Source organism: Seriola dumerili, unplaced genomic scaffold (assembly GCF_002260705.1).
Source record: "Seriola dumerili isolate Sdu_G_001 unplaced genomic scaffold, Sdu_1.0 BDQW01000011.1, whole genome shotgun sequence".
Classification (NCBI taxonomy): domain Eukaryota; kingdom Metazoa; phylum Chordata; class Actinopteri; order Carangiformes; family Carangidae; genus Seriola; species Seriola dumerili.
The window spans coordinates 427,482-438,206 of NW_019174266.1; the positions used below are offsets into that span (position 1 = coordinate 427,482).

General features: G+C 44.7%; 1 protein-coding gene across 1 annotated transcript in view; it reads left to right on the forward strand.

Annotated features, from left to right (window-relative positions):
* LOC111224101 (CD151 antigen-like) overlaps positions 1 to 7,925 on the forward strand; it is a 23,138-nt gene extending 15,213 nt beyond the window's left edge. Inside the window, exons 4-8 of the mRNA XM_022748502.1 lie at positions 2,073 to 2,147; positions 4,891 to 4,995; positions 7,177 to 7,335; positions 7,534 to 7,620; positions 7,760 to 7,925. Coding sequence (XP_022604223.1) covers positions 2,073 to 2,147; positions 4,891 to 4,995; positions 7,177 to 7,335; positions 7,534 to 7,620; positions 7,760 to 7,819 — 486 coding nt within the window. The 3' untranslated portion in view covers positions 7,820 to 7,925. The remainder of the gene's footprint in view (positions 1 to 2,072; positions 2,148 to 4,890; positions 4,996 to 7,176; positions 7,336 to 7,533; positions 7,621 to 7,759) is intronic.
* Positions 7,926 to 10,725: the final 2,800 nt, after the last annotated feature.

A 10,725-nucleotide genomic window follows, 5' to 3' on the forward strand; every position in this document is an offset into this window, starting at 1 on the left:
AAAGTAAAGTGACGTTTAATAAACTTTCTTAATTGATTGTCATTCAAGGATTAATTAATCTTTTCCCCGAATGAAATAGTCAAATTAATACAATTATTTTTCCGTGTGACATCACCTGAGTATTTCTTTAAATATGGCACGTATGACACATTTTCAGAGGCTCATCAGAAACACATTCATAGTGTGAAAAGTGATAAAATAATAATGAAACAAGTGGGGGGAGCTAAGAGAAAGAGAAATCAGAAAGTTACAGCTCACTGTCCGACTGCTCCATAATCACTTGTGACAGAGTGTACTGGCCCTTTAAGCCCCGAACCTCCGACCACCGCTGGGTGTGGTTGGGGTGGATGCTGTCGGCACAAGCGGGATTACGAAACACCTACTGTCAGCACACGTTAATTGTTTCATCTTGTTTTCCTCCACGTCTGTATCTACGTTTGCCGCCGCGCTCCTCTCCAAACCCTCAACACACCATCATCGAAATGCATCTTGGGAGCGTTCAGACTCGGAGCCGCTCAGAGGTCTGATCCCCCCCCCCCCCCCCCCCCCGAGCTATCAGATCAAAGACAGAGTCCACTTTCCTGGGCTGATTTTCTCTGTCTGATAGCAGCAGGCCAGAGGAATGTGGGTCAAGGTTTTGGTCCGATGATATTGCTTCTTGTCTTTAATTCTGGACCAAAAAAAAGAAAAGAAAAAAGCTTGGCATGAAAACGCAGACCTTCCCTCAAAGTCCCATGAGCCTGGTCACGAATCAGATACTGACGATAAACTCTGAGGAGCAAACCTCACTTAAAGTCGCAGAGTGTGAGATGTGAGATGTGCACAGACTCACAGTTTTGCAGTTTCAAGCTTCAACAAACCCAAAAACAAACTTTAACAAACAAAAGTTTTATCTCACTTTGCTTGAACTTAAAAGTTTTGTTACGTGTCGGATCTGATAAATCCGTCTGTTGCGAAGCTTTTTCATGCTGAACATATATTTATATATTTACATGCGTGAAGGTGAGAGATCATCAGAAACACTCACGTCTGTGGTTTAATCAACTAAAAGTGTCCTAAAAAAAGCTGTTTAGAGAAAGATTGATTTGACAGTTTGACGGCCATTTTGAATTGGAGCCCTCATCGTCGCCTTAATGCTCATGGATTAAACATTTTTGCAGCGACGCCACATGCCGCCCTTGAAGTCTCCGGCTCTCGCTGTGTCCTAGTTCCATATTGAATGCTAATTGTGTATAGTTTATGTACCGTGCGCTGATGCAGCACGCTGTCGGAGCAGCTGCTGCACTACAAAACCAGCGTGACAGTTGCTCGTGGAGGTGAAGGAGGGGAGAGAATCTGCAGGAACCTCATGGCTTCACGGAGCTTCAACAGTGGAGCGTACGGCGGCTGCAGGAGTTGGTGGAGACCAAAAACGGAGCTAAACATTGGAATCGCGTTCACCGGGTGGCCTTTAACGTGACATCAGATGAATAGTCACGTGTCTTTGCAACCACAAAAGCTATGTGGATAATGTAAAGATAAAACATTAGACGCAAATTAAAACAGACACATAAATGATGTGTATTAATTAAAAACCATTAAGAAAAATTAAAAAAAATTAAGACCAACAACTTATGAGTAAAAAAGATGTAAATCAAAACTGTTAAAGTTGGATTGAAATGTGAGTAAATAAAATAATAATTAGTCCAATAAAAAGTAAGTAATATAAAACTGATAAAAGTAATAAAAAGAAAATAAAAAAGGTAAATTAAGACCAACAAACCAGACTACTGGAAAGTTTTCAATTAAAAAACAACAATAAAATAAAGCCTTTTCTTTATGATGCATATTTACTGTTTGAGGATATTATTTAGTCACTTTTGTAACACACTTGTTCTCAGTTACACCTTTATCTTCGTTAGACTTAATTTAATCTAATTAACAGATCAACAGATTGACACCAGCCCTCAATCCCTCTATTGTTTCTATTTTGTTCTCTTGTTGTTCTGTTTTGAAAAACCACCTGTGGCTTCATCACATTAGGCTTCACTAACTGTGTGTCCCCTCTCCCCCGGTGCTCCCTGTGTCTGCAGTACTTTGTCCTGCTGCTGTGCATCTTCCTGTTGGAGATCCTGGCTGGCGTCCTGGCGTATATCTACTACCAGCAGGTAACCCCCCCTTTTTAAATCAATTTATGTTTATTATTAAAAAGAAATAAACTATTGTCGGTCGATCTCATCATCATCTGAAGTTAAAACCTGACGTGTGTGTGTGTGTGTTCAGCAGCTGTGATGAATAAGTTTAATGCCTCCTGATCTCAGCACACAGTCAAAAGTGTTTTGATCAAACACAGGCGACCGTCTCTTTTCCCAGGTGCTGTAATTTTATCCACGACAAAACCAGCATGATGAATGAGATCTGAGGCAGGAAACACAAGACAGCCCATTAAAAATACAAATATCAGACTGACCGTGTTACTCGTGGTGCGTTTAGTCCAAATGGAGTGAAAAATGCCTCCAGTGGTGCACATAACGAGGCTGACTGCACCGTGTCGGAAGGATTCAAGAAACATTTTATGATTTTGAACTGAGGCGCAGAGACACGAAGGCTCTGTCGCGACACAGGTTAAATGACTTAAGAGAGTAGAAACTCTGTTTAACGAAAAAACAAAATGTGAACTAAACGCGCTTGTGATTATTTTCTCAGTGGTTGATGCAGAAGCTAAAGTGGAACTGACATCTCAGCTCGAGCAGTGGAGAGTTACACCACAAGCTGTGTTTTGTTTTTTGGCCTCATGTAATATTAACATGACACGGCGCTCCACCGGCGCCGGTCCCGCCCTGACTAGTCTTAAAGCCTGGTGGCTCGTAGCTCAGCAACAGGACTTCTCTCTCCGTCTGGAGGTGCACTGCTATCATTATAACTGCCTCATTCATAATACACAGCTCATCTGAACACGAGCCGCCGCGGAGCTGCTCGGCTCTCTCCTCGCCTCGCTTCAAAGGATTCTTGCTAAAAAATCTCTGAAGCCGTTCGGCGTCTTCCCCCTCCCTTGTTGTTATTCCTCATTTCTCTGTCTGGTAATTAATCATGAGAGCTGTGGGTTTGTTTTTTCTTTTCTTATTTCAAGATGCCAAACACCTCGTGAAACCTCATTCATGTGTAACGAGCTGCAGATTCTCCACAACGTCAGTGTCAGACCGGTCGACCTTCACTGAGCCGCTCCACCCGCTGCGAAGGAAACTAACGTGAACACGTCAGTGTCGCCTCCTTCAGGCGGACAAAGAGATCATTACTTTCTTTCTGCATTTTATCCATGTCCATCCATCCAAGATTTTCCTTTTAATAATCTCTGGCTGTTAGTTAATATATAAAAGTTGAGAGTTTGCATCATAGTGGCGTCTAGTAGAGATTCAATCTAAAAATACATCGATCAAAACTCCCCATACGCAGCCAATACAGACGTCACCGTGACTTTTACTGAGAGCGAACAACGTGTTCAGACTGCGGCTTCCTCAGGTTCACTCAGCAGGTGTGATAAATAGGTCACATGACTCAATCATCATCGTCTTCATTGTGTCATTATTCTGTGTTTAAACACTGTTTCAAGAGATAAACATGACGTATATATATGTATGTATATTAATATACTACAGTTACATAGTTTTACACAGTATTAACACGAATAAGGACTGCATGGAAAAAAAGGTCAAATTATTTGCACAGGTAGACTAAAGGTCCTGCAGCTGTTCCTCCACATCTGGGTGAATGTCAGGGGACTTTAACAGCTCGTCTCAAGTGAGAAAAAGAAACTCATTAAATCCATGAGGTTCAGTTGTGTTCAATCCAAAATACTTCCCTTCTTAAAAGCTGATTAATCAGATTACCTTCTCTTGGGTTCGGACGTACTTTTTCAATGTCGATAAATTTTAGTTGTGAGATCGCGCTCAGTTTGGTCTACGTACGTTAAACCACATGAGCGTTTCAAGGCGGAGACGACACATGTGCAAAGTTATGATGATAGAAATTGACTCAGCTTGTTCTTCACGATGACTCCTGACTGGATTTAAAGAGATTAAATCTATATTTACGGATTTGGGCTTCAGTCGAACGGACAAGGATTTCCATCAGTTCTGCGTTGGAATTGTGGGACGGTATTTCTCCTTTCCTTTCCTAAAGGAAGCTCAGGTGTTTCCTACGCCAAAGGAGAGAAGATGGGAAGCACTGAGCAGAGACCTGGAGCTGCTGCTCATAGAGTTTTCGACCTGCAGTCGTTGTCTTCATGTGGCACCGATGTCGAAACAGCAGATGCGACGACCTTCCTTACCTGTAGATGGTGCGCACCTGCTCGTCGTCACTTCCTGTTTGCTGCTGCGGCTGTTATTTGGACGTGTTTAATGCAGCTGCTGTTTCTACTTATTGAATTGCCGTTTTTCACTTCTCTGCCCCGAACTGTCAACAGGTGAAAAGCTTGACTCTCCCATCGCTCCTGTTTCCTCCTCCTCCTCTTCCTCCTCCTCCTCTTCCTCTCTTTGTCTTCACCTCACGTCTCATCTCTCTCCGTCCTCCCCTCCCTCTCTTCATCATTCATTCCCTTGATATCTCCTTCACGCTTTGATTTACAGTGGTTTCCCAGCTGGCTTGTTGCCATAGAAACTGAGCCCCCCAGACCTCCCGCTCCTACAGCGAGCGAGCGCGTTGTCTGCCACTGGTCTAGAGAACAAGAACAAAAAAGACTTCCTGTGTCGTTGCTCCGGCTGCGTCCTCGTCTGCTCCGCTGTCGTTACGACTGTGACGCTTGTCGCCAAAAGACGATTCAGTTATTGATCTGATCGGAGGCAAAATCAACAGTTAACCACTAATTCATTACTGATGGTCATTGTGTGTGTGTGTGTGTGTGTGTGTGTACAGTTGAACGAGGAGCTGAAGCAGAACCTGAGAGAGACCATGATCAAGAAGTACGAACAGAAGAGCTACGAAGACATCACGAGGGCCGTGGACAAACTGCAGCAGGAGGTAAAAAACACACTCGTATATAATATATATAAATACAACTGCCACTTTTACCAGGTCGAAGTTCATTTAAACTTATTTTTAGCACAAACTCTGAAGCTGATGTTTTCTCTCAAAAGAGCGATTACACCTGCAGTTGTTATTCCTCTGCGCCGCCGACAGTCAGAGCCGGACGCCATGTTGTTTTCAGGTTGTCTGTGCGTCCGTCCCATTCTTGTGGACACGATGTCTCTGTAACGCCTTGAAGGAACGTCTTCAAATTTGGCGGAAACATTCACTAGGACTCAAGGATGAACTGAGTAGATTTTTGGGGGGTCAAAGGTCAAAGGTCAGGGTCACGTTAACCTCACAAAACACGGTTTTGGCCTTGTAAATACAATGTCTCTGTAACGCCTTGAGGGAATTTTCTTCAGAATTGGTAAAAACATTCACCTGGACCCAGGGGCCAACGGATTAGAGTTTGGTGGCTAAAGGTCAAAGGTCACAGGTCACAGTGATCTCACAAAACATGATTTTGGCCTCGCGAATGCAGTATTTCTAGAACTCTTCAAGGGAATCCCTTCAAATCTGGACAAACACTCACTTTGACTCGAGGAGGAACTGATTAGACTTTGGTGGTCAAAGGTCAAAGGTCAATGTGTGACAATACTCACGCAGCAATTATAACAAAATTTCACACAAATGGTTCATATTTTCTCTGACTGTGGATAAACAGGGATGTGAACTGGAACTAGTCTGAGTGGCGGAGGGATACGACCACGAGGAGGCGGTTCCAGTTCTTTCTCTGTCGCGTTCAGGCGGTCGTCTGCATCCACACCTTGGCGTCATAAATGAACCTGGGCGTCTTATCAAAAGTCACATGGACTCGCATGTGGCTCGTTCACTGGACAGAGTTTTGTTAACCTATCATCCCATCAGATTAGAGATTGTGGTGATGGGGGCGAGTCAAAACAAATCCGATTCTAATCCCTCTGACTTGAGCTAAGCATGATGGACTTGTCTGCACTCGCTGCTGTAATTTACCCTCTCTCTTGCTTATACCAGTTGACAGCACATGAAGAAATGGATAAATGTGAGCTGCAGTTGAGACTTCAGTTGGTTTATATTTTATGCTCAGTTTTTCAAGCGTGAGAAGCCCCCGGCGATCAGATGTCAACATTTACTCTGTATTCTTCCCTCTAAATCTTTTATTTTTCTACCATCTCCAGTCGTTTGATTGGACTTGGAGCACTTTCACTTTTTTTTTTTTTGGCACATTATGCAGCAATACAATATATTTGTATTTTTTCATTTTGTTCCCTTGATCATTTCCCCTTCAGTTCCTCCCTCTCTGTTTCCCCCCAAAACATCAAACAAATCACCTGCATCGAACAGTCGCACGACACTTTACAGCATCAGCACCTCAGATATGGAGTATACAAAGAGTAATACACTACAGGAGGATGACGAAACTGCAAATCTATAGAGAGAGTTTTCAATTGATCAAAGTGACCCTGGAGCGAGAACTTTATTTTAGAAAACATCAGATTTCCTCCGCCACGTAGAAGAGCTCTGTGAGCGAGGTGATTTCCAGTCAGTCGGGATTCTCCTATGTGCCAAAAGGGTTAGAAAGCAATTACAGTTTTATGTTTATTATTTAAGGTTGGATCTTTGTCGTTCTGAACACCAGAGATGCACATCGAGGCGTCAGGTTGAAGAGTCAGAGCGCACTTTCAACATTTTCCAAAACTGGCTTATTTGCTTTTCCTTGCTGAGGGTTACTGCAGGTGAGAGGGTCGACATCTCGCTCACTCTGCACAGCCAGCAGCTGTTAGCTTATCTTAGCATAAAGACGGAGACAGGCTAATCTGGCTCTGTCCAAAGGAAACAAAGTCCACCCGACAGCACGTCTAACGTGCACTTCTTAATCCGCTGAATCTCGTACAAAAACAAACGTTTAAAAGTGTAAAATGTGTCGTGGTTTTAGTGGCTAAGTGTTGATTGGAATCAGTTGTATATAACTCTCACTAAAAAAGCAAATAAGCCTCTTTCCCAAAATGTCAAACTATTCTCTGTGCGAATTACCCAGAGTTCTGCTTATCTTTGCTTTAGTGAGCTGGAGTATTGATCCTGTTCTGTCGGTGTAAAACAGTTTCTAATGCTTCATGTTTATCTGTGTCTTCTTACTCTGTGATTTCCTGTCAGTTCAAGTGCTGTGGGAGCAACAGTTCAGCCGACTGGGCCGCCAGCATCTGGATTCGCTCCAGAGAATCAGAAAACAGGGTGGTGCCTGACAGCTGCTGCAAGAGTCCCACTGAGTTCTGCGGCCGCAGGGACCACCCGTCCAACATCTACAAGGTGGAGGTGAGAGGATGAAGGGTGCTTTCACTTCTAGGGGCTTGATCAGCAGTTCTGTCATGTCTCAGTGTGTCAGTACAGAGACTTTGTGGTGTGAGAGAAAGAGGAGCCGACGTATCCGAAGCGTATATATATATATAACATTTGTTTACACTGAGGCTCCAGCAACCGTCCCACGTCAGACAGACTTTGTTTTTCATTTAGGGCGGCTGCATCTCTAAACTGGAGAAATTCATCCTGGACCATCTGAAGATCATCGGAGCGGTGGGCGTGGGGATCGCCTGCGTACAGGTGAGCAATAAACAACAATACTTTTTTCTTTTGTTTCCCCATCACCTTGCTTACACATAAACAGAGATTATCAAATAAATGTGTTTCCACGGAGAGAGTGCGGTTTGTCTAAATTACGATTTCCTTCCCCTCCGTCCAGATCATAGGCATGGTGTTTACCTGCTGCCTATACCGAAGTCTAAAGGCAGAGCCGTACTAAGAGGAGCAGAAGAAGAAGAAAAGCGAGTGTGTGAAGGAGGTAACATCATCACCAGACGCCGTACTCAAACAGCCCATAGGTTCTTTTCTTTTGCCGTGCACAGAGGTGGGGGGTGGGGTTGGGGGGTGGGGTGGGGGTTTGGCGAAGGATCAAATTGCACATCAGAGGATCTCGTTTTGGTAAACAAAGGGTGGAAAAACACTACGAGGTTTCTTGAAGTAATTAGGCACTTAAATTGCAGCCTCAGCTCCGTCTCCGTCGCTGAGAGAGAAACTGAAACTCTGTAGTTTTCTTCCACTCTTGATTCCCTCAGCGTCGGTTTCTCTCTGTGCGGTCGGACCAGGTGCGACACCGGAGAGTGGTGCACAGCGTCTCTCTCCCCGCAGCACGGTTTAACAAGCTCACCTCTGGGGCCCTCCTGCGTTTTGTTTCCTCATTAACCAGCCACTCGTGCATTTGAAATCTTTCGTTGGATAGCGGCCTTTCAAACCTTTGAACTGTTAGTTTTTATATTTTGTAAATGATGATTTGAAACTGAGGTGTTTTCTTATGATCGATTATTAAGTCTTCATGTTTTTAATCAAACTTTAAACAACCTGTTAAGAAAGTGCCACTTGAGTAACGCCAGCGTTTTAACCCTGTATGATCCCTCTGTAAAGATGTTAATGAAGTGATTTTGTGACTGTGTTGATGACACATGGAAGCAGAGCCACTAATGTTGCTCATGAGACGACGCCTCATGTTTTCTTTGTTTTTTATACAAACGGATTTCTCCACTGATGCCAAAGTTGCTGACCGTAACGTTTTGTATCTCTCGCAGCCTTATTCCCTCGACCTACTGATGTCTCTCTCTTTTTTTTAGATTGTTTTTCTTGAATGAAGATTTTGTTTACTTTTCAATAGACCATGAATATTTTATTGTATTTAACAGACGTGTGGTAGAAAATGCTCGTAGCTTCTCACTGTTATTAATGATCTTTTTCCTGTGTGCCTCAAAGACGACACTAAAATTAATCATCTGCTGTATTTCTGTCTTTGTGATGATCCGGGAATTATTATTTTACCCTTTTTGAATAAACATCAATCAACAACACACTTCTGCCTCTGCTCTGTTTGCCTCCTCAGCAGACGCCGGGCAGCAGGTAGCAGCGTGAACATTTTTAATTCCGTTAATAATTTTTCTTTTTTGCCGAGCGACGTCGTCCTTCACTTGCAGGCGTCGGGTCGTGTCATCCCAAAAACTGCCAGAATAAACCATTAACGTGTGAAGACAAAACCGTGTGTCTGTAGCCGGTGGCCCTTACACAATTGGCAGCAGCTTACAGGTGCATTAGTGTATTAACCCACAGTCAATTCCCTAATGTTACTGCGCTGTGGTGACGTCGAGTCGGGATGTGAGCCACACTCACGAGTATATTAGCTTTACCTACAGCTGTATATGGCCTGTAATGGGAGTCGTTGTGCTGCGGGGTACAACACCAGCTCGTCTGACCCCCCGTGTTGTCGAGGAGTGACTGTGCATCAGAGTCATAACTGCAAACAGCAGCAGTTACTGTGTGCAAACACAGGGAGGCAGCACCCGCCAGCCTTTCACCAACACTACACCAACACTGATGAAAACAGCTGGTGAGAGTGTGTGCAAAACACCCAGAGGCTATTGAGGATTACCCCCCCCCCCACCTCCCCCCTCCAAACACACTCACACTCTTTCCTAATTCAGAATGGCAGAAAAGCTTTAATTTGGTTTCCCAAAGTGTTCAGGAGGAGAGGGAGAGGGAGAGGGAGAGGGAGGGGTGAATACATGAAACTGGTCACTTTTGGTCATTGCACTTTCACTACTTACATTTTGTTTGTGAAAACACATGATATTGATTCATCCAAAACTGCGCGTCTGGGCGTGCATACGTGACGAGCCGACAGGAAATCAAAACGGCGAGCGGGTCAGCTCACAGCTACAGACCGCTAATTAGTTTCCATTGGGAATGCTAACAACGCAAATGAAGCCATTTCTCAGTGAGCGGACAGCCGGGCGGCGTGAGAACGTTTCCCCCTTCGTGCAGCAGGAGCACATGGTGGAAATGAAACGGCAGAAATCAGCGTGTTTTGTCACAGAGCCCCTTGAACGTTCTCTCGCAGCACACCTCGTGAAAGCTGAGTCATCCCTGGCAAAATGAGCCTTTTTTTTCCCTCCTCATAAGGGTGGTGATGGTGGTGATGGTGGTGGTGGTGGTGGTGGTGGGGGATTCAGCATTTAATGTTTCCATTGGAGTGAAAGTAGTTCAACACATGGCAATTTTAACAGGGCACTTTTCCAAGGAGCAGACATCTGTGGAATGCAAGTCGTCTGCCCTGCTCTTGACACAGCCGCTGCCTTTTGCTTGTTGCCGGAATTTGACTTTAAATAGATGATAGAAATTATGACAAGCCTTTGAACGGCCAGTGTGTCCTGAGCAAATGTGCCCCGCTGATGAAAACTATAATAAATCTCCCTCCTCTTTGCCAGCCCTGCCTGCCCCGCTCGCTCACTGTGACAGCCCGCACACAGGCTAACACGAGGGGTATGTTAATAATGCCAGTGCGTGACATTTCCAAAATATCTCCTCCGATACTCTCCAAGCAGTTGTCCATTCGGTGCACATGTCACCTGCTGCGCCTCGGCCTGCTTGGCCCATACAGCAGAGAGGTACGCTATTTTCAGTCGGAGGGCGGGTGCCCCGCTCGCTCACTGTGACAGCCCGCACACAGGCTAACACGAGGGGTATGTTAATAATGCCAGTGCGTGACATTTCCAAAATATCTCCTCCGATACTCTCCAAGCAGTTGTCCATTCGGTGCACATGTCACCTGCTGCGCCTCGGCCTGCTTGGCCCATACAGCAGAGAGGTACGCTATTTTCAGTCGGAGGG